At 42.2% G+C, this 23751-nt stretch overlaps 1 protein-coding gene across 1 annotated transcript in view; it reads left to right on the forward strand.

Annotated features, from left to right (window-relative positions):
* Positions 1-6435: 6435 nt before the first annotated feature.
* The window catches only part of ror1 (receptor tyrosine kinase-like orphan receptor 1), a 129887-nt gene continuing 112571 nt past the window's right edge, over positions 6436-23751 (forward strand). The window contains exon 1 of the mRNA XM_006808132.3: positions 6436-6847. Coding sequence (XP_006808195.2) covers positions 6742-6847 — 106 coding nt within the window. The 5' untranslated portion in view covers positions 6436-6741. The remainder of the gene's footprint in view (positions 6848-23751) is intronic.

A 23751-nucleotide genomic window follows, 5' to 3' on the forward strand; every position in this document is an offset into this window, starting at 1 on the left:
TGCCCTGGCACAAATGCTAGAATTCTGTTTATAGACTTCACTTCAGCTCTTAACACCATCATCCCTCAAGTCTTCCACTCCTAGCATCCATCTGTCTGTGGATTACAAACTTACTGACAGACAGGAAGCAGATGACGTGACGGTTATCAAACTCATCAAGGATGGCGATGAGTCTGCATACAAACATGGGGTTGAACAGCTGGTCCTGTGGTGCAATCGGAACAACCTAGAGCTCAATACGCTCAACACTGTAGAGATGACAATGGATTTCAGGAGGAACCTTCCTCCATCCAGAAGTGGTCACCCAATATAGACACAATCGTCAAAAAGGCCCAGCAGAGGACGTTCAACCTGCCTCAGGAGATCTTCAACAATCCAGCCTGTTCTCTGCTCATCCATCACTGTATGGTTCAGATCAGCCACCAAACAGGACAAGAACAGACGACCATGAACAGTGAGGTCTGTAGATAAAATTCACTGGTGCCAACTTCCCATCAATTCAAAATACAGAAACAAGCAGGCAACATCAGTGCAAGACCCATCACACCCCGTTCCAAGTCCTCCCCTCTGGTAGCCACTCCAGACCACTCTACAGCACAGCAAGCAGATATCTGTACAGTGTTTTTCCACAGGTAGTCACTCTGATGGACACTAATGACACTCACACAGCGTCTGTACCTAAAATATCCACCATCAAAGTGTACTGTATATACCGTTTTGTTTTATCTTATCTTATCCATCCATCCAGCTCAGTTCCTTGTGTATGTGTAGACATACTTGGTCAATAAAGCTGATTGTCGTTATTATATTTTAAGTCTGCTGATGCTTTATCTAAAAATTTAATACCCATTACACTGAATACAACAACTGAAGAAATGTAACATTTCAAGACGTTTTCAACACCAATCCTTCCATGTCTGTGTCTGTGTACAAGTTACTGTATGGCTCATTGCATATGAACTGCATTTGCATTCTGTGTGCTCTGTTTATATGCATTTTAAGGTGGATTTGTGTGCACTCGCTGTTCCTGCATTGTGCATCCTGCTTTTGTTTTCATTTGGTACAAAGAGCAGATGAATGTTACTTCTCATAAAAACACGTCCTTCCATGGCTGCTGTGGAGCATCTCTCATGTGCTGGCCTTCTTTTTAATTACTCACTGTACAGCAATAAGCCAAAAAACAAAAAACAAAAATCAGCACAAACCCCCCCAGCTCAGAATAGGCATGGTTCAAGAGACCTTTGAAGGTATTCTGTGGTCTCAGGATCCAAGACCACGGAAACAGATGACCCAGTTTTGAACCACATCTGCCCATTATAGGCCCTTTAAGCAATGAGCAGAGGTTAGGATGGGCACTTTGATCTGTCTTTTGCTCATGCTGTTCCATTGGTTCCACAGTCCCAATGAAAAGTCTTTGCTCTACTTATATAATGTAAATGACACTATATTGTATATTATATATTTTTAATCTAAAGACTGGAAAAACATAGAGTGTGTTTTTATTTGATGTTCTAGTTCATTTTCTAGATGTGAACAAGTTTGAGCTCAGTGTGTGATTTTAAAAATGTCTTAGACACCCTAAAAAAAATGGCATTGATGGATGTAGAGGCACCGCATGAGTCATCGCCATCTTTACACTCTCAACTTTCCGGGTGTGGAGCTGAAGTGTACAGGATGATGTGTGAGGCTATAAAAACTGGGACAAGATGAGTTCTGACCACACAGTCTTACCAAACATTGCACGGAGCCTGGATGTGGTCCAGTTAGAATCCCTTCCAACTCTTCCTCTGGCTCTGCAGGCAATAAGTCAACAAATACTCCAGGAGACACCACACTTATGCGGCCCATTGTCCTGTGGAGTGTGTGTTTGATGAAGGGGCTATGGGGGAACCGTGTCAGAATTTAAGATGAAAGAAACGTGGGTGCTGAGGCTTTACCACAAATCAACAAGCTAAAATATACCGTTGCAGACGAGACAAAAAAAAGTCATTCTCGCATCGCTCCATTTATTCCCACTCCATATACAAATACAAACAAAACAAAGAAGATGTACACAACAATCAACTGCAGCCCTTTACTGGCCTGCTCACTAAAACTTCACCTGATTTAGGACCTTGTAGAGACAGGAAAAGGACAATAAAGCGTTGCCTTGGCACCGTTGCATACACTGACCTATTTCCTTGAGTTTCTCTTGTAGGAAATTTGATATCTTTGCAGTTCCTAATTGTATATCACAAAGGTGCTGCCTGCTCACAGTGAAGAACTGACAGAGGGAAAGAGGCCCCTGCAGTTCTGCATGATGCATGCTGTTGTATCAGCACAGATTTTTGTGTGTTCCTTATGATGTTACATTTTGTTTTGGGGGGTGAACACAGACGACGCAGTGAGGCCAGACAGTCTGTCTAAAGATGTCTAAACTGTGGTGAAAACTGTCCTCAGTTATCCGCCGCTCGAAGAATGCGCAAAGTGCTAACACATTTTCAGCGTTATTGCAAGGAACGTCAAGTAAAAGTGCATGCTGTTAGTGTTATTAGGATATAAAGAAAGAGAGAACATAGTGAGAAGATGTAGGAAGGCCATTTTTAAGGCCTATCATTATCGCTATCATCAACTTTCATGCTCTTTTATTGACTGAGACATCATCGCCTGGTTTTTAACAAAGAGCCTCCCTGTCCGACTGCTGTGGCCACAGCAGAAAGCCCAAGGGATCTGCTCTTCAAAGAGCCCTTTAGAACCCCGCTCCACTCCGACATGAAAGTTCGAGGATTTCAGCATGCATGGTTGCAATTTTAATAATCTTGTCCTGCTTTGGTCAAAATGAAGTCGACAGACATCAGGGAAAAAGAAAAACATGCCAATATCAGATGTAAACTCAATACTTGGTTAGTGCAATAGTGAGGTCTTCCCCCCTCCAAAGCCTCCTCCACCCTGCCGAGTCTCCCTACTGTGGAGAAAACCTAAACACTCATCCGGCTGCTTAAACTGAAAATCTCAAAAGGTGCTTCGCAGAGGGGGAAACGGGGTTTACAGATGGTGCACGTCATCTCACACTTTTCTGCAGACTGCAATCAGTCATGCCCAATTTCTTCTGGTTTGACAGTTATTTAGGGTTATTTAGTTTGAATTTGCTCTCCGTGTGATATCGCTGGAGAACAAAAGACCTTTGTTGCTTATGTGAAATCATGCAGATGCAATAAAGGTCTTGGGTCCCCAAGACACTCCACCAGAAGTTCTCAAAGTGGCAACCTGACATATTTCAGTGTCCAAAATTCACCACTCCTCCACCATAAATTTACTTAAGCAGAAGTATATCTTTAAAAGAAAATTCCCTCTTGCCAGCTTTAAACTCAGGTATGAAAGACTTTTTACATGTAACGTGTTAAAGTGCAGCTGAACACTCATTTGTCATGAATTGCCATATTTATTTACATGAACTGACCGCAGCCCTGGTTTCGATCAGAGGATCAGGCAGCTGTTTCAGTCGGCTGCTTTATATCTCTCAACCATCGTAATCAATGTATTCCTAATTTCCTCAGCTACTCCAGTAGTTGCAGATCAAGGACACTGCAAAAGTGTGCTGATAAACAATCCACAGCATTAAAGAAATTTAACACAGAACAGTCTTGAGAGAGCTTAAAGTTTCTGGATTTGCTTGTTTGTGAGTATTTGATGGTTTTAACTGAAACTTCCTTTAATCTGTCATTACAAGAGACACTTGAGAACAATAACAATTACAAGAATGCAGCTAGCAGATGGAAATAACATAAATAAACAATACAAGAAATGAATAAAAACAGTTGCAGGAATCATAAAGCGTGCAACAATGACGCTTTGAGAACACCAAGGGGTTGTAATTCATTTTAGGACAGCTTACAATTCATCCCATTTCAAGTTTAAGGTAACTGAAAACAGTTTTTCCAATGTCCGGGGATATCTCAGGAAAACGTGAAGACTGGTTTTGTAGTTGGAAAAAGACAGCAATCTTTCAATTCGAGACAAGAATCTTGTTTATTTAAAGGTGTTCAGTATAAGTCAGTCAAATTAAATCCCCAGGTACTTGTAAGGATCAGCAATTAAAGTTTTGGCTACAGAGTGAACAGAGTCACACCGTGGAGAATAATGTGTCTAAAGGGCACTTGTCATACTAACTGCCAGCTCCATGTTTTTAATTGTCAGGTTCTGCTGGAGTATCTTTGTGTGCTTAACAATTCCAAACAATCCTTATTTGTCACACTGGGCCTCTGTGCAGCCACTCAGTTCGCCCACTGACAGAAACAGACCTTTTTAGCTCCATTTCACCTATCTTTAAATTTGACTGGCTGCCTCTTGTAGACAGAAGGTTTGAAAAGCATGTGGGTGGGGCTTCTGTTCCCACAACCAGTGCTGTGAGCCTGAGATGGCCATATTAGGGATATCGACCTGAAGATGAGCATTTAGGGAAGTCTGAACCCCTGAGAACGTTTGGCTCATATGGGTTACTTTGCACATATGATGAGATTATTATTGAAACTTTGTTCATGTTTAATGTGATCCATCTATTACTATAACAGATTAAATAATAATAATAAAAGCAGACCAAGTCAGCTTTAAGGACTTTAGTTAATTTTCTTGTGTCTGTTTCTGTTTATTTGTGTGTTTTCTATGTTGCAGTGCACTGACCTCTGAATGCACCAGGGTTTACAGTGGGTTAGAAGCGTGTTGTCCCTGTACTCTGGGATGACTTTGAGTCCATATGGGTTTAAGAAAGGGAAAGAGGATCATGAGACAGGCATGACATGTTCTGGACTCTCGGGGCTGACAAAGAGCAGGGATAACTGTGCAGGGTAAAGTACTGCTGCTTGCGAGCAACCCACTTCATGTTCGTCTCTCGAGTCTGGCAAATAATTCAGTGTCGAGCATTATTTATGCACACTGTTCCTTTATTCTGTAACAGCTAAATCAAAAAATCATAACTGCTCCCCAAAATGGCTTGCAAAATCCTCCGTGTACACACACACACACCTGCAGAGACGATGCATGTATCAGAATCCAGAAGTCAGCAGAGTGAAATTAAACAGGATGTGGATTTACAGAGGAGAAGTGAATTTGGTCAGTCGTATTGTAAACGTCTGAATAGTTATACTGAGGTGTGTGTGTGTGTGTGTGTGTGTGTGTGTGTGTGTGTGTGTGTGTGCGTGTGTGTGTGTGTGTGTGTGTGTGTGTGTGTGTGTGTGCAGCCAGGCACAAGAGAACATTGTCTTTTCTTTCTTTTTGTAATTTTCCAGCTTTCATCTGTTTTATACATTTAATGCATGTAAAATGAGTTAAACATTTGCATATGGTTTTTTTAGTACGTTACATTATTCATCTAATTAAAAATATCAAAGAAAAACAAAAATTGTGAAGGTTCTACACTTTGTTGGAAAACCTAACCGTTCCCTTAAACATCATTAGTGCAATAAAGCACAATCATAAGGGTAACTTCAGTTCACACTCCTTGAATTTCTTATAAGTGTATTTAGCGTGTATTTTTTTCATTAGAGAATATTTTCCTTCTTGTAACCACTGGACCTTATAAATCATGTGTACCAGTGACAGCTCGAACAAAAAGGCTGTTTAGTGCCTCTCAGCCTGCAGGGAACTGAGAAGCTTTCTTTGGTTATTTAATTACCTCCACCAAGGAAGTTATGGGATTGGTTTGGTTTGGTTGCACTAAAAAAAATGGATTTGCATGAACATTTTTTACCAAAGGTGCAGCCGATCTGAATCTGGATCCAGGAACTTTTGAAAGGACTCTTCACCATGGTGAAATTGGGTACAAAGATGCACAGATCTTGCAGTATCTTTACAATCACATGTCAGATTAAAAAGGAAAAAACAACTGGTAGACTTTGATTTGATGTTCTCAAGAAAATATGACTTCTGGATCCAGGGAATCTGTTTAGACATGGCTTAGAGGGAATGCTGTCTTCTTTTAATTGTTGATATTTTTTTATATTAATTGCTATACTTTATTTATCTGGAAAAGCCCCAAATTGTACATAACAAATATAAAATGGGTCAATATATAAAACTATGCAACCAATATGCAAATTTTAAAAAAGAATAACAAATACGTTGGTTTTTTAAGTTTATAGGATGCACAAATTCAGTTGTCGGGAATTTTACGGCTGAAATTTGAATCATTGATCTCTTCTATTAAGCGTCTTGGTGACTGAATTAAAGCAGGAAGCACAAATGCGGGGTCTCGTCTCCATCTAAAAACTGAATACTCAAATATTTCACTCACAGATGAAAAAAACACACGAGGTAGACTCTGACCGCCCTCCGGACAGTTCCTGTAGTGCACGCACGATGGCGACACTTGGCTAATCAGAGCCATGTGGCTTCTGTGGGCACAACTTCTCCCGATGAAGTTTGCTGGAAGGATTGCGCTCAGTCGGAGAGGGAGAGAGAGAGACAGACTGAGAGGAGGCAAAGCGGAGCTGGGCTCGAGCGAAGAGGAAAGGCGCAGAAGCCCGGACAGACGGAGACAGCTTTCTTCAAGAAGCACCAATTTGTTTTAATCCTAGGGAGAGTTTTGGTGGGCTTTGAAAAAACTGCCGAAACGACTTAGAACTGATCAAAACGCTGAGCTTAGAGTGGTTATTATTATTATTGTTGGGGTTATATCACCTTTTTTGTAGGGGGACGGACTCGAAATTGATTATTGTGTGTGGTGGATGTGAAAAGCGTGGAAAGGTTTAACACACAACCGAAGGAATGTATCTAAACCGGGCAGCGGCGAACCAGCGACTCTGGAGATGTCCACCATGCGCGCTCTGGATCGCCCTGCTCCTCCAAAGTGTCCTGGACCTGAGCGCGTCTGGTGAGTCTCCAAAAACTTTTTTCCTTAGCCTTCACTTCTAAAATCATCCATTTTCCTACTCTCCTCTCCTCACATTCAACTTTCTAATCTGTCAGCCTTGACAAAAAACTCCTGCAAGGGCTTCCAACATGTTCCCAACGCGCTCCGCTGCGGCGTTGCGCTTCTTTTATTTTAACGTGCTGTAAAGATGGTTCAAGTCATCCATCCCCATGTTTACATTTTGCTTGTATATTTTAGGCCGACTTTTTGTCTGTGGCTCCTGAAATCATCTGTTAAGTGACCCCATACTGCCGGCCATCGTTCAGCCTCTCTTCTCATGCAAATGATCTTTGGTTTTTTAGATTATCGTCCCATTGTCATTCTGAAGGCTCGGCACGGGGAAATACTCCACTCCAGTGGCGGACAATAGGGGGGCTCTTAACGAGTCAGCTGGATGCCCATTGTGCCCACTCTAACCACGCCCCTCAAAAATCTGAGAGTTAAAGATAAGGAATGTGTGAAGGCTTATTTAAAAGGCAAACAGCCACTGCATGTAGTGTTAGGTTAGGTTGATGGCGGGAGGGGTTATCGCTGATTAAGGTAGTAAGATGGGGATGCATGCATGGGCTCCAGAAGCCTGTGGCCTCTTGGAAACAGGATTCAGTTTACCTATACGTGTATCCTGCAACACAGACATTTAAATAAATCTCTATTATAGTTGATTTGTGTGTCCAGACTCCCTCACTGCTGTTTGCACTGCACAGAGCCAAGTTAAAGATAACCTGATAGCAAATGCGAGTGGCCTGTGACTGATTCACATAAGTGTGATTGAACTGAGTTTGAATTGAGTTTGAATTGTTTACGAAGCTGCTCCTGGAAGGCATTTTCTTCCTTTGTCCTGGCTTTTAATTGTTTATAGTATATGAAACAATCCTCCCCATCCAGACCAGTGGTGATGAATTGTCTCCGGGGTTTGCTTGGATTATCCCCGTCCTCCATAAATGCCTTTTCAACTGTTATTTACAGTGAAGGTGTGCAGCATTTCCTGTATTGGGCATCAAGCATTTCACCAAAGCCTGTCTTTTTTCTCTCTCTCTCTTTCCTCTCTGTATCCTCCGTCCTCTCTTGTTTTTGTTCTGAGGCAGGGAGGAATGTTAATTCACATTACTTAAGTGGATGAGTTAGCTATAAATTATTCCTCAAATGGAGTTTAATGGTTGAATATGAAGTGGAGAGGAGCCAAACCCCCTGGTCCTTTAGATACTTCATATCTGTAAAGAGACAAGTGGAAATGACTGTGTTTCCCACCCAACCACATACGATCCAGAGGGGAAAATACTCTGATAATTAAGTTTCAAATACTAATACTCCCAGGGTACTCTCTTCAACTAATATCATCTATAAACAAAAAAAGCTTCAGTCTCCTTTTCTCCCAGAGATAATCGGCAGCTGCTGCTTCCAGTGACTTTCATTCTGATTTTCTCTCCATTTAAATGAATGTCACTTTATGATGAAACTTACTGGTGTGCTGCACATTAATGACACTCATTTACAAGCTTTTTTTTTTATCCCTTAATCACAGCAGCTCTAGGATATGTTTGTGACAATGCTGTCTTTTTCGGCAGTTCGCTGTAATGGGGAGAGTCAGAGAGGAACAACAGTGCGGTTTCACTGTAATCAAATGTTAAGACAATAATTCCGGACAAAGTGATCAGGAGCTGTACTGTGGTTGCAACTGAGCAAACGGGACAAAGAGGAATCTTTAAAGTGTGGTCGTTGTTGTCTTTATTTGCGCCGTCTGGTGCGCTGGGCAGGCTGCGTGCTTCCATTGAAGAGGTCGGAGGTCACAAGTCTGTCACTGTAGTTTAAATGCGAGCATTTCCAGGAAAGGTCAGGCGTTTCCCCGGCCGCAGGGAAGGATTTTGTTTTATATGGTGGACATGCAAAAGGGTGTGCAAATTAGCGGTTAAAAATCTGTGCACCCTTTCAGAAAACATTTTAAACCTAAGGGAATACTTCCTTCATTTGCAGGATTAGAAAATGTCAGTTAATGTACACCATTGGCTGATTGTAGGAAATTTGATGATTTTCCCCGTGGATTCCCTCTACTTGCCAAAAGCAGTTTATCCATCACTATCAGCCCTCAGGGTGCTAAAACCAACAGATCGTGAGATTTTATTCTTATAGGCACTGCTTCACTTGTAAATCACAAATGTTACTGCCATGCATTTGTGCAGAGTGGGGGACAAAAAAAAAGCCCACCTAAAGTTTAACAGGGCTTTTTATTTTTTGTCCAAACATGATTTTATTTTATTTATTTATTTTTGCTGTGCCAGCAGGGCTTTTTTTTTTGTTTGAATCACCTGAGTTTGAACCCGGGTGGAAATCAGATTTCAGCTAAAAGCAGCCATGCTAAAAAGTCCCACCTTTTTATTTAAACATCGAGATAAGCAGTCATCTGTCAGCTCAGTGATAATCTTATGACAAATTCCTAAAACCGAATGGACAAAAAATGTTTTAAATCCACGTAAACTGTGTAAATGTTCCTGAATGTGGGACATTCACCTCTGGGCATGAAAAGGTCCAGTGCGGGGCAGGGACTATGGGAAATGTGTTTAGAATTGCATTTAGCCGTTTAATAACACTTGGGAAGGCTATAAATCATGCCGGGTGGAACTGACGCGGTACAGTTTTCAGCGGGACACACTGTTGACAATAAAGGCACTTCACCCCTGGAAAATCCAATTGGTCTTACAGGCTGAGTGTGTAGGAGCTTGTCCTGGTGCGTCTGCCACTGACATGCCTATCTGGACTGTTTTATGTCTCCTGGTGTTTTCTTAGACTCTTATTTGGGGGAACAGACCACATGAAGTGAAAAAGAAAGCTCAGAATTTGTGGTTTCGTTTCTTTTATGAGGACTTGTTAAAAATTTTTACATATCAGCCACTCCTTCTGCTGATTTTTATTTTGTATTTTTTAAGCTGTGCAGTGCATGTGATGGCTACTTGCTGCTGTTTCTCACTTTGAGAGTGCCTATTTCAAATTATTCAGCGTTTTATCCAGATGCTCTGGGAAATGTTTGGCTCGGTCTCGAGTGGTGCATCTCTTTAAGATCGATGACCCGGCTGCGTCTAAAACTCCACTCCTCCGCTCTTGACATTGCACATTACACTAAGTCAGGCATCAACTGCCGAGCATCTCTAAAAGCTTTTGGCAGACGCAAAAGAATGTGGCAGGAAGCGTGTGTGTGAAAGAGATGTATGTCTTTTTTTTAAACACACACACATCTACATATTTTGAGGCAGCTTGACTCAGTTCTGAGTGTGCGAAACCGGGAGAGAAAGCATAGACGTTAATTTAATCAGCACACGGCTGTAAATCATAAGCTCAAACTCTGTTTTATGTCACTGATTTAAAGCGCCGGTGTGTAAACTATGTCGTGCACTGGCAATTACCTACTTCCCACTCGTTATTAGGCACATGTGTTTGCCGAGGCTCGGCGTGCCTCAGTGCTGCCACGGGGCAAACTGTTTTGGAGAATATTGTGTGATAATTGTTTAAATGATGTAGAGCCAGCAGGTAATTTGCTTCCAAATGATAATAAAAAGATATCAAATGACTCTTTGAGTGCAACTTTTTTGGTTGTTTTTTTTTCCCTAATAAGACCGACAATTACAGTATTCACATAATAGGAGATTCAGAAGAACTTTCCTTATGTTGCTTGGCTGGAATGTCCTGATAATATGCCGTCAGTAGTTGGGTTGTCAAAGGAATTTTTTAAAAAGGAGAGCCAGATTTGAGTTTCCTTTCTTTTGTATATCTGCTCTGCAGTGAGGCAAAAGCCTTTTTTTTGTGAGCGACGAGAAGTGTAAATTTCCTGCATTTGCTCAATGCTGGCAGAGACCAAAAAAAAAAAAGAGAGAAAGAAAAATGCTCCCATTTCCACAAATCGGGCTCAGTGGAGCGGGGTGGTGTTTTAGTGGCAAGGTTTTCCTTGGAGAGGCTGCGTTTAATCAGAGGCTAAAAGCGCTGCACTCAGATCCTCTTTGGAGACGTTTGATAAAGTTTCTGCCACTACAAACTGTAGCCAAGCGTGAAAACCTTTTTCCTGCAATTTACTGTCTGCACAGGAGGTCAGCCTGTTAGAAAGGAAAAAAGCTCTACAGGGTTCAGGGAACTGCGGTCTGGATTAAGAAAAAAGGAGAAACAACATCGGTTCAGGCTTTGGTGCTGCAGTTGAGGAGCCAGTGTGTAGATGGCACTTGAATGATTTTAGCAGAGTGAGAGTCTAGACTGAGCAGGGAAATAAGCTGCATTAGGGTGGCGTTCTCCAGAGCAGAGCATTAATTGGCCATATTTTCCCGCTCCCGCCGACTGACCTGTACCGTATACGTCCAACCGCAAATGAACTTGCTTTCTATACCTTCCATTTGATACTTTCTGTGTTGATGTCTTTTGGCTGCTGCCTGGAAGACAAATTACTCCTGCCACATTAAAAAAAGAAAAGGAAAAAAAAAAAGCTCTGTGCTGTATTTTATACACACAACACAATGAGTCCTTTGCTGCAGTTGTAAGGTAGGCTTTAAGAGAGAGACCGTGCTGATGACAAAGTGACACTTTAATGAGTCTAATAGAATGAGCCACACATACTGCATATCAACTTTCCATACGGACTTGGCATGGTTTCGTGTTGTGGACCGTGGGGAAAGGGCGCTGCTTTAAAGAGCTCTAAATGTCACTGAAGCCCCACTCCTTGTTCGAGTTTTATCAAATTACTGCTTTGCAAGTGTCCTTCACAGCCTGTGCTTAACATGTGGAGATCATGCTACATTTCATCTAATAAGGGGTTCGGATGAAACATGGCTTTTTAAATTCTCCTGTATGTGCCAGAGTAAATCTTTTTAAGCCCTGTTTGCCTAGCATTAAGGACTTCAGAAACTCCTACTGGAAGCAGACGGGCAGATCTCAGTTCAGCCACAATTAAATCTTTGTATAACACCACGCTCCCACCAAGGGAATGAAATACCCCCAATTTAATGGGCGTCACTGCCAAAAAAAATCAATATTTGTTTTCCATGAAAGATATGTTCACTTTATGGATTATTACGAGAGATGGCACTGTCATATTTGTGTGCAAAACTAGAAATATGCGTGTCCTTTCTTCACAGCTGTTTAAGTATAGGGTTTGGCATTCTCTTTTAATCTGCTATTTTGTTATATGTTAGTCCATAACACTTGAGTCTGAGATAAGCTTTCTATGGCTAAAGCTTCAAAATCCAAAGAATACAAAGATCTAAAAGAGAGAAATGCAGAAAGTCATCAGAGTTGTGATGCTTTAACCACAAAATTTGCAGCATTTTGCACTAAATCAACTCATCATCTGGTCACAGCAGCTGGACTGAAGACCTCAGACCCACATCTGTGGTAGCTGCAAACTTCCACTTGGGGGCAGTGTCAAAAATATGTGGAACAACTGATTATGGGTTGTCCATATTTGTGTCGATGTGGGTCCTTTAACCCTTTAAAGCCGGTCAGAGCGGCACGCTCCGTTTTGTGTAACTATTTTTAAATCCCGGTAGCTCTGCAACCACATGAGCTAGCACAATAATTTTTTTTGCATATGAAACCAGAGGAGTTGTACTTACATCTTATGCCATCAGCTTGTCCTCGGTCACAGTTTCCTTCCACATATAGCTTTGCAAAAACTGCATAAAAAGCACTTGCAGCAACAAAAACATAATATTCCAGAAACACGCTTTGCCGATCCGATCAGCTGTTCATAACACTTCCTACGTCCATCAGCGTGAACTATCACATGTCCGCCATGACCTGCCCGAAACCGGATGTGACGTCATTTTCGCGGAAATGTAGTTTTTTACCATCAGGGCCTCAATGAGCCTATACTGGTGTTTTTAAAAGTTATGTTTGACTTTATTACTTTCTGTGTGGTTTCTGGGATGCTTAGGACTCATATTGCACTGCTGGAAATAGTTTATTTTCATGCATATGCTGCTTTTTTGCAAATTTGCATTAGAATATTTATTTTCATTTTTCCTGCAGTGTATAAAAATTGATGTATTTCAAAAATAAAACTATGAAGACACTCAAAATAAATTTTCTGTGGTGGGAAACTATTTTGTGCAACTTTTTTGTATTTACAGTTTTGAGGGATAAGCCTCTTAAATTTCTCTAACTAGAAATATATGTTAAAAAAACAAAAACGATTTTCAATTTTTTTGTAGTTTATTGCACTTTCTTGCAATTTATGTAATTACTATGCACTTAATGCAGACATATTATTAAAATCTGGGCTATAATGGTTGTATTGATGTATAGCAACTTGAAATGCTCCCAAAAATGGCTCCACAGCATGTAAACATATAATATAAGCTCTGGCAGACTTGGTTCTATGGTAGGTCTTAAAGGGTTAACATTTAACTTGTGTCTCAGAGAAGACAGATGACAGACTTTTTCACTGATTTCTCCTCGGTGGTTCTACGACCTTTATTTGTTTCGTTTTTTCATTCTTCCTCTTCGTGGTGGACACAACTTGGATAATTCCCTTTCCTGTTTAGGCCTACTTGTTGAGCGCTTGACTTACGCACAGCATAATGTCTGTTTAGCTGCTTGGAGGACTTCACACAAGCCTCTGTGTAGGTTGATTGCCGTGATCTTTTTCTCTCTGTGTGTGAGGGTTAACCAGCCTAAGGAGTAGTGTTCACTTTGATAGGTGACACTGGAGGAATGGTCGAAAGCATTAAACAAGTACACAGTGTTCGTGGTTGCAGATGATCTGCATTCTTTAGAAAAGCCGTGCCTGTCATTGCATGTTTTCATGGGGACACACAGACGTTTTTTCCCCGCATGATGAGAATCAGAAAATAGTCAACCCCTTTGCTACCCTTCAAAACCATCAGCATGACATCAAAACTCATTGGCACTGTTCCTATCTGGCTAGCAATCACATGCTAATGCTGGCATTCTTTCCCTTTTAATTTTCTTTTCTGTACTTTCTCACTTTCCTGGCTGCGTCCTCTCTCTCTCAAACACACACTGTCTCTTTTGCTCCCTCTCCTTCTCTTCAGTTTCTGAGTGGCTCCTCAACTTTTTCTCCTTTCTTTGCCTGGTTGACTGACATGCTGCTTTTGGCTGAGCTGCTTGTGTTTACTCAACAATAACTGAGAGCAGGGTGGCTCCACAGCAGTTCCTACGCTCTTCAGGGAAACAAAGATAACGACTCGTGCAGGCTTTCTGGCAGGATTGTTTGCCAGTACGCGGCTTCTCATACTAGAGCTGAGATGGAGCGGCATCTTGTGCTGTCGGCTGACGCAAAAACACTTCATTCTTTCAATTGATTCATTGCAGCCATGGCGAGATCATGAGAGGGATCTTTAGCCAGATTTTTCCGTGATCAACGCAACTCTTGATGCGTCTTTGAGGCTCTGTGGGTAATCTTTTCAGAACGCAGTGGTTACGCGGCAAAAGAAGCACTGGACCATCAGCTCCACAGTGGCATTTGTATAAACTTATCACTCCACAGTTATTAATAGAACCGTATCACATGCGTTTTTCTCACAATTTCCAAAATCATTCCCAGCAGATCCTTCGCTCAAATCTTTGTTTTTCTTACTTTTTCTCTCTCTCTGATTTTATTTCATGCCTCTGGAGCGAAGCCGTAGCACACGCCGAAAGTGCTCGGCATATAGACTTCAGCCTGCTTGCAAAATACTTAAACCAGACACGTTTGGGCTTCAGGAAATTTGATTTTACGGAGCATCGTATGATTTGTGTTCGGCTTGAATAAACTGTGCGCTTCCTTGTTGAATGTGTGCGTGTCTGTTTAGGCTCTCGTGCAGCCACTCAGGAGGTTTTTATGTTTGTATAAGATGCAGAGAGAAGTGTTTTCCTGTGTCTTTGGCCTGTCATTGCTTTGTGATTACATTTAGTGGCCACAGAAACTGTAATCTTGTCGTTGCCAGAAGCTGAGGCATTTTTCCTTTTTGGGGATTAAACAGGTTTTTAGTGTAAAGCTGCCAGTTTAACAAGTCGATTTGGCCACTAAACAGGTTTAGGGATCTGCTAAAACAACACCAGCTCCTTTCACTTTATTTATGTGTTGTGTTTGTTATTGGGGAATAAAAATGCTCCAATCAGCAGGCTTTGAGCTCTCAAACTGACTGAAAGAGAAACACATTTCTGCTATATTGGCTTCTCTTTATTGGCTCCCTGTTAATTGCAGAATTTAATTCAAAAGCCTTCTCCTTACAAACAAGGTCTTGAATCAAGCCCCATCGTATCTTAAAGACCTCACAGTCGCATATCACCTCCCTGAGCCTTTTTCTGTTTGAGGTTTATTCCTGTTAAAAGGGAGTTTTTCCTTTCCACTGTCACCGAATGCTTGCTCATAGGTTTCATTCTAGTATTTCCTTGAAGCAATTATTGTTGAGATTTGGAACTATACAAATAGAACTAAATTGAATTGAACTTACTTTGCTTACTTTGAACTTACTTTGCCACTATTTTCATCTTATTTCACCTCATCACAACATCTGCTGATTTAGTCAATGAATTTGAGTAATAAATGACAATAAAAAAAACAATAAAAACTAAATAAACAAACAGAAACCACATCATCTGCATATCTGACAAATTATTTTCAAAATCGCAGATTAAGCTCACCCACTTTTTCCCATCAAAGGATCTGGTTTGCTGTGGGTCGTGGCTGTGCATTGTGCATTCATAAGCAGAGTCTATATTCTATGGATATATTGGTATTACGATGTAACTCAAGTAATGCAATATATATAAAAACAATACAGTACAGAAGGAAAGGAAAGTCAGTCATTTAGAAACATTGTCAGCACCTGGTTGGTTCAGCAGAGGATCGACTCTGAGCGCTGTCGGCAGCACATCTGGCAGAGTGTGTGAAACACATTGGCGGAAAGTGCCAAAATATCAGCATTTCAATTTTTTACTCCCAAAACATCCATCTGGCTCTAGTGTGAAGACTTTTGGTCCATACATATATTAAAGAAATACAATCCAACATAACTAAACAAGTAGGGGGTAATATTACTAAATCCAGCGTGTTTTCAGTGCAGCGTAGTCACCTTCAGCAAATGTCTTTGTATTAGCATTAGTGGAGACATGGCCTTAGTGTGTTTGTTTAACCAAAGCCTCGTCACCTTGTTCTCTGTGCAGGCGCCCTGTTTAACCAGCAGCCAGTGTTTACCCAGCCACTTGATTCACACAAAAAGACTCGAGCGAGGCTGCGCCTTGAAGTGGCAGCACAGTCCCGTTGTCCGACTGATCTCGCACATTTTTTTCCATGAGGCTGACAAACGGCGCCAAGTCAGCATTTTGTGGTAAAAACAGGTCTGTTTGCATGTGCGCCCTGTGAATTGTGACACCAGATTTAAGGGGCAAAATTTAGATGCAAGCACGCAACTATAAATCTAACAGTGACTTAGCATGAATAGAGGGGAAAAAAGGCACAAATGACCATAAGAAATTTGACTTAAATGGAAATCCCCTTTCTATCCATTCTAATCCTGTGTCGACCGCATTCACCGAGGAATCTGGAGTTAAAGGTCTCATTTGGATGTGAGTCTGAAATGCAGTCACTGCAGTTAAATGTCCATCTACCAAACCACTGCTGCCCAGGCATCTGGCTGATTTAGCACCACCAGGAAACTGCTGTCCCTGTGCGATCAAGTCTTCTGTCATCGATCGGATTTGGTGAAAGAGGAAAAATGTTCGACGATGCATATTTAAAAAAAAATCTCACTTTAAGATTCTAATTTTCCACTTTGTCTTTTGCTCAAGAAACATGGTGGTAGCATGATTTTAGCAAATTATGGCATGCTTAACTCTTAAGAGTTTGGGCAAGCCTTCAAAGATCCCTTTATTGTGGTGAGGAATAGCTGTTACCATACTCATATCCCTTTTGGCTTGATGGCCTCACTATAAGGCAACTTTTTTTCCCACCAAGGTGAAAAGTTATTGATTCCTTTGTTGCCTAACTATCCAGAGTGTGTCTCTGTTTTGTAGCAAATGAGTGAAAATAACAGCAGGACCGAAGGTTATGTGCTTCTGACTGTCCGGATGCATTAACCAGAGCTTAGAATGATGGAGGCAGTCCTGTGTTTGAAGTCTGAGCGGCCCGTGGGTTTCGTGGTCAGATCTGCAGAAATGCTTATGAAAGAAAATCCGTTACAGTCATGGAGCAGGAATCTCTTTGTTTTAAAAGTGACAAAATGTATGTTATCTCCTCCACTTCTCTTCTTTTTGTGTTCGCTCAACTCGTGTTTGTATCGAACCTGGCATAAGCTGGAGAGGGATCTCATCAGCTGGCTCGCTCCTGACCAGGAATTCATACATTTATCCTGTGGGACGCCGAATGCTTTTCTTTTTTCCCCCATCCGTCTTTGAGGCGAATAAAAAATGATGGGGAGTGTTGAGGGGAAAATTGAGTTTACCCATTAAAGCTGCCCTCCTGTTTTTCATATTTCTGCTTTGAACGGTTGTTTTACTTCCCGGTAGATGTTTATCAAAGTTGACGCCGACTTGGAAGCAACCCCACTTTAAGGTTATGTGCTGGTACGGCTGTGTCCCGCATGCCAGCAGTCTTCTCACACCTAGCTCTGCTCTCTTCTCCTGTCTCTCTATACATCTGTCTCCGTCTTCCCTCTAAGTCTCTAACCCCTGCTTGTCTTCAGAGAGCATTGATTTCAGCAGGGCAGGAAATGAAACTACATTGCCCTGTGACTCCCAGCAGGAGAGAAGGGACCTGGGGAGGGAAAGAGGAAGAGGTTCATGAAGCAAAAGGAGTCCAAAACTAGTGGAGGTTTTCTTTCTCTCTGCAGAAAGGGATTAAAAGATTTAAAGCACGAGGAGGTGAGTGAGGATCGGGATGGAACTGTCTCGGCACGGAGAAATCTGAGCAGGCTACGAATGTTATTGAGACGGGAAAATATTTTCCTAGAGGTGTTTGACTGACAGCAGGCTTAAATTAACTCCCAGCTAAGTCCTATCAGTCAAGAATCTGAATGATCCGACCCGTTAAACTGAAACAAACAGCCTCCGAGCAGCAATGTCGGTAGGGGCCTTCGTATAAAGAGGAGCAGAGGCCTTCGCAATCTTTGAAAACTCCTGACCTTCATCCCTCCACCAGAAGTCAGTGATCTTCTCCACAAGAGGGGCCTATATAAGAGGCTTAGGCCCTTGTGATCCCACTGCCTGTTTGTCTAACCTCTGCGTGGCTGCCTCAGCAGCACTAAGCTTTGCCCGCAAAGAGCTCATTACCTCTCAGCTCTCTATCTCGACTTCATTGAGCCATTGTAGCAGTTGGAACACAGGTTTAAGTGCTCCTGATTATGAACGTCGTTAAACCCTTTACACTAAAATATGATGTGATCTCATGCCATGTCAGCACTTGTGTCTTAAAAAAACAAAAAACAAAAAGCCAACCGAGGATTAAATTTGGAATTGTTGAGCAATGCATGGAGGCGGCATTATTTCCTAACAGAGCAAAAAACAGATTCCCAGCATTTCACCGTCCCGCAGCAAGCTCTAATGGCACATAAAACCTGTCATGTCGTTGCAACCATAATTGGAGCAAAGAAGAGATGGCACAGCGTCAGCATCTTTCCAGACGTTTACCCACGGCCCCCGGTGCGCTTAAATAGAATATTTATTGGCCTTTTCGTTGAAATGTACAGCTGTTTATACCGTGCATGCATTGTGTAATGATGTTTTGCAACGAGGCTCTCGGCCCGTCGCTGTAGATGTATGCAGACCTCTATAGTTAAACATGGGAAAGATATATTAAGACATCTCTGCTGTGGACATTGGAGCTTATTATTTCTGACGTGCCCGGCTGGCGTGCTGATCTTAAATGGGCCAGGGCTGATAATTTGGATCGAGACAGATCGCCGCAGCGATGATTCACGACTGTTTGAGTGGGAGTTTTAAACAGTAATGGATTCGGTTTAGAAGTTTCCCCTCCTGGTACCATTCAACAGTTTGGACAACTCATGGCAGGGACTTGCGATGGAGTTTGGCAGAGCAACGTCTTGTCTAAACCCTCCTTCTCCTCCTTCAGTTTTCTCCTACTCTTTGTCAGCACCTTAATGCCCCCAGCCCCCCGATACTTATTAAGATTTCCAAAGCATTGCAATGTTGTAAATTATAATAAAAATTGAGTTAAAAAAAAAAAAAGATTTCCAAAGCAGACAGTTTGCTGTGAAAACTGATCTAAGATATAGTTATTTCAGATCTGGACTGTGTTCTGCTCTCCTCACTTTTTATTTTCATTTCTTTTCAATCCTCTGTGTCCTCAGTCAGACGGCGGTGACCCGCTGCCCCCCTCCCTCCTCCTCACTGCCCTCGCTTTGCACTCCCTGGGATTTGTTAGTCCATTTACCCTTTAATTCAAACCTGATTTAACTCCAGCCAGCTGGCTAGCTAAACCCCCCCCAACCAACACTCATGATGGCCCTGAGCAGGAGTGGACATTGTGTTTTTGTCTCGATATGTGTTCTTGCGTGCATGGAGGGCACACGGCCCCTCCAAACATTGAATTTCCAGGCAACTGAGCACCCCTTTATGACCGCTGCAAACAGCCGACACTCTTCCACTCATTTTGGTGATAAAAACAGCGTTCCACTGACGGCCAAATGACGTCTGTGTGATCATGCTTCCCCGAGTCGTGACAAACAGAAGATTTAGTGCCTCAGAGTCCTTACTGTTGCTCACAAGTGCAAAAAGCCGATGTCCCTGCACTTGATAAATGGGCTCTTTGATTTCTGTTTGATACTTTTGCTGAACTGCATTAGGCTGAAACATGTTAGGCACATCAAAACGAGATAAGCAGAGTGCACTTGGACCGAGTTGAAGGGTAGGACTATGGCGAGGTGATATATTTAGAAATGGCCTCTGTGCTTGCTGTAGACCTGCGAGTTTATTTAAGGAAGCTGTAATTTTCCTGCCAGCTGCCCTTCCATGTTTAATTGGGACAAATAGCTCATTGCTAATGAATTTACTGTAAGCTTGTAAACGTGTTTCGGACGTCCTAGGACTCTGGTTGATTGTCAAATACCATCACTCAGTGTGCAAAAAAATGTCTCCAGAAATTTGCAGAGAAGACTCCTTCCTTTAAATGTGACAGTTAGTCATTCTGATTTTTTTAAAAGCTTTCCTGGCTCGAGTCTTATAAAACTAGAAGAAAAACAGTAGTTAAAGAGTTTCCAAGACAATAGACGAAAGGTGTTTTACTGCCGGCAGATAGCAGCCCACGTGTTTTTTACTCTGTGCTTGCACAGTAATGCAGCCTTTGCGTGATTGGTGGTATGCCTTTGCAAACGTGCACACCCCCTGTCCCAGTGTTGGTGGTCTTGGAAAGCCACCAAGATCACCCGGCTGCTCTGTAATGTGAAAGCAATTAGCAGCCAGCGGTTTTACACAGTGCCGATATGCGTGGAATAACAAAAGGGGAATGTAGGTCACCACTGAGCCACAGGTACTCAGTGTGGACCCGTGAGTAGGCACGTCAAACTACAGTGGCCTGTTGGTCAGTAACAATTAGGAACTGCTTGGTGAGTTAAGAGGTCACGTATGTAAATAAATCGATAGGTGTTATACTTCAGTGCACGTGCATGAGGATGCATGACGACGGATTCTCGTAGGAATTGATAGTGAGAATTCCTGCCGTCGGTGGGTTTATAACAAGTTAAAAGCCAGATTTCTTCAGCTCCCTGCAGACCCCTTTGATGTCTTCACCCTCGGTTTCCTTCATCTGACATTTCTTTTAATGAGACGGAGATTCTCGCGATAGAGATCTGCCGCTAACTTTAGTTAGAAATACAGTAAATCTGTGCCACACACATTTACTTTGGGTTAGACTGAGGCCTGTTTCTCTGTCAGATTTTCCCTTTTTTTTGGTGTGTGCGTGTGTAACTGCATGTCTCTATGGTGTGTGCGAGCAGGGTGCATGCCCTCTGTCACATCTGGCAGCCTGTGGTTTTTTTTCATGAACTGCTAAATGAGGAGAAAAATACTCCCAGCTGCCCTCAGGAAAGCTCACCTGGTGTTGGTGTCCTTGTTTACTCTCTCACACTTTGTTTTTCCCATCGCTCCATGCAAAACATGCACGTAGATATGGATACGTTATTAAAAGCGCTTTGAGTAGTTTGCCTTCTTTTCCTCTCTTTCTTTTACAGAAACTATCTGAATATGCCTTCTCTTTTTTTTTTTTTGGGGGGGGGGGGGGGGGGGGGTCTAGCCCACCTCAAGGGGGTTGGAGATTGGGTTGGGGTACAAGCATGAAATCTTGTGCACAATTTGGCCAGAAACATGAATATGCTTTTTACATAAGATATTCTGTACATGGCGTCCCAGCATAACCCGAGTAATCAGATTAAGACGAGAACAGTTTGACTGGGTTACATGCGTGGTGGGAGCGACCACAGCACATCACATGGTAAAGTCATTTTCACTGCAGCCTCCGCAGGGAGAGGAGGCCAGGAGAAGCATCCACCCCTCCCGCCCTTTACCTCAAACACCACCACTCCACCACCCCCACACCCCAGCCGGCATACTTCGGCTATCAGAAGGGAGCGGAGCTGGGAGATATCAGCCTCGAGAGCTAAAAAGCAGCTTTTGTCTCGAGCGACCCACCGAAGACCTCCGCCTGCCCGCTCTATCAGCAAATCATAAACTATACCTCGTAACTAGAAACACAGGCGAGCATGTGAAGGGAGGGGAAAGAAAATCGGCAAGATCAAAGACCTGAAATGAAAAGTAGAAATACTTACTCTAGCTTTAGCTGTCATATAAATCTGCACGCATTTTACATTGTGGATTAATGGTGCATTGACTGATGAGACGAGTGATTACAGTAACGGATGTAGCAGCTATGCACATGTGTGGTACATGCTGGGGAAGAAAGCTGTTAGCATCGCTCACATTAGCCACACAGTTAGTTGCTCTAAATATCCATTTCCTTTTAACTGAATGATAATAAGTAGCACCCAGACCTGCTTAGACTTCACTTCCTCCATAGATCTTTTTGGACACTGCTTGTAGCCACAAAAACATCAGTCTTCAGAGCTTCTTCTTCAGCGGCCAAGAAATGACACTTTCTTGCTAGCTACGTTATTTTCACCTAGCTTAGCTGTCTCTTTGACCACTAGAGAAGTGCCATCACCTCAGTGGAGCATCTTGGTATAAGTTTAATTGAAAGTGGATCTTCTTAAATTCACAGTGCGTACTCTTCCTGACTGTCATACTCATTCTTTGTTCTTTTTCTTCCTTTTTCTGGGGAGGGTTTAGTTGTATTTGATCTGTCCACTTGTTTTCATCATCTCACTACTCTTTTTTTTCCCATTTACCACAACTGTCGTGTTTTCCCTTCACCACTCTTTCTCTTACCCAGGCAGGGAGCTCAGTCGTTCTAAGCACAGTGTCTATCAAAGCGAGGCTCACAGCTGAGATTTAGTGGGATTGCTGCCTTTCACTCTTAACCCGTCATTTCAGGATTTTCAGGTTTCACACTAGTTAGACTTTGGGTAAACAAGGACACAAAGTTGCAGCAGACAAATTACAGCTACACCAAGAGGTAGACAGGATTTGGACAACAGTGTAATCCCACGAGCTCCTTGTATATACAGCGCATAAACCGACATCTTGCTTACAGTATGCAATTCTTATTTACAGTCATCGCATTTAATATTTCAGATTTAAAGGATTTATTCACACTGTTTGCAAAAAGCTGCGTGAAGAGCTGCTCTCGACTTTGATTTAAATGTCACAGCTGTTACCGAAAGGCTTCTGCAAGTCTTCTGCTTTAAATATGTTTTTGAGCCGCCTGGTTGGAGTTTGAAGTCAATTATAGTAGCAGCCATGCCCTTCAAGTGTACCCATGAACAGCACTTGCAAGCCCTCGGAGAGCTCTTCATTAAGTGACCCTGAACCCTGATGCTTCAGTACAGTCGGAGAAATGAAAAGGGGAAGGATCTGTAAAGTAACTCATGCAAATCAGTACACTTCCTCAAAAATCAGACTCAGCCTAGTCCCAAAGGTGCCGCCGGACCTCCAAGAATGCAGTCAGACCTGCCGTCAGACTAGGTTTCCATTAAAAATAAACAGTCCGCTTTTTTGTTTTGTTTTTTTAAATTCCAGTCAATTTTCAATTCTCGCAATCTCTGTTGGACACAGAAATTTCCATTTGACTTATCGTATATTGGTTTTTGATATGTTATATTCTTTTGATGTATTAAAATTTTTGAAAAAGTGCATATTGTGTTGCTCTTTGAGTGAGCTGACCACGTTTATCTGCTGTATTTTCATGTGAAAATGTCTTGATCTGACTTGACTTGGCGTCTCTATTTCCAACATTTATTTACGGCTCTCCCGGCTCCCACCAAATTTTGTCTGCACAGCTGCGATTTTTGTCTGCGTGTGTTTAATGTGAGGTTCACAGGACATTAAAAAGCTGCTCAACTGTCAGGCAGGCAGTGACGCATTCAAACAGCAAAGCATCTTCTTGTTTCTGAATAAAGCACCTTTGGGATACCTACTGTATAACACCCTCTTTAAGCTTAGTGACCCCTGCAGCTCGTGTCATGTCTGCCTCGTGTGTTATTGGAGCAACGATGATGTGTCCAGGCTAGGTCAGCAAGCTAAAAACAAAAAACAAACAAGACGATTATTGGTAATCATTTAAAACCTGGATTGTTTCATCTGTTGTTGACCATAACCTTCACCGATGCCCACCAGATTAGGGACGGATGGCTGTTGAGAGGTGGTTAATTGAAGAGCTAAAGAGAGGAAAGGACCGAGTGAATGAAGGAGGGACACTGGGCAAACAAGAGAGTGAAAGAGAGAAGGGCAGATCTTTTATGAGGCATGGAAAATGGGGTGAAAGG

Source organism: Neolamprologus brichardi, chromosome 17 (assembly GCF_056152115.1).
Source record: "Neolamprologus brichardi isolate AB-2024 chromosome 17, ASM5615211v1, whole genome shotgun sequence".
NCBI lineage: Eukaryota > Metazoa > Chordata > Actinopteri > Cichliformes > Cichlidae > Neolamprologus > Neolamprologus brichardi.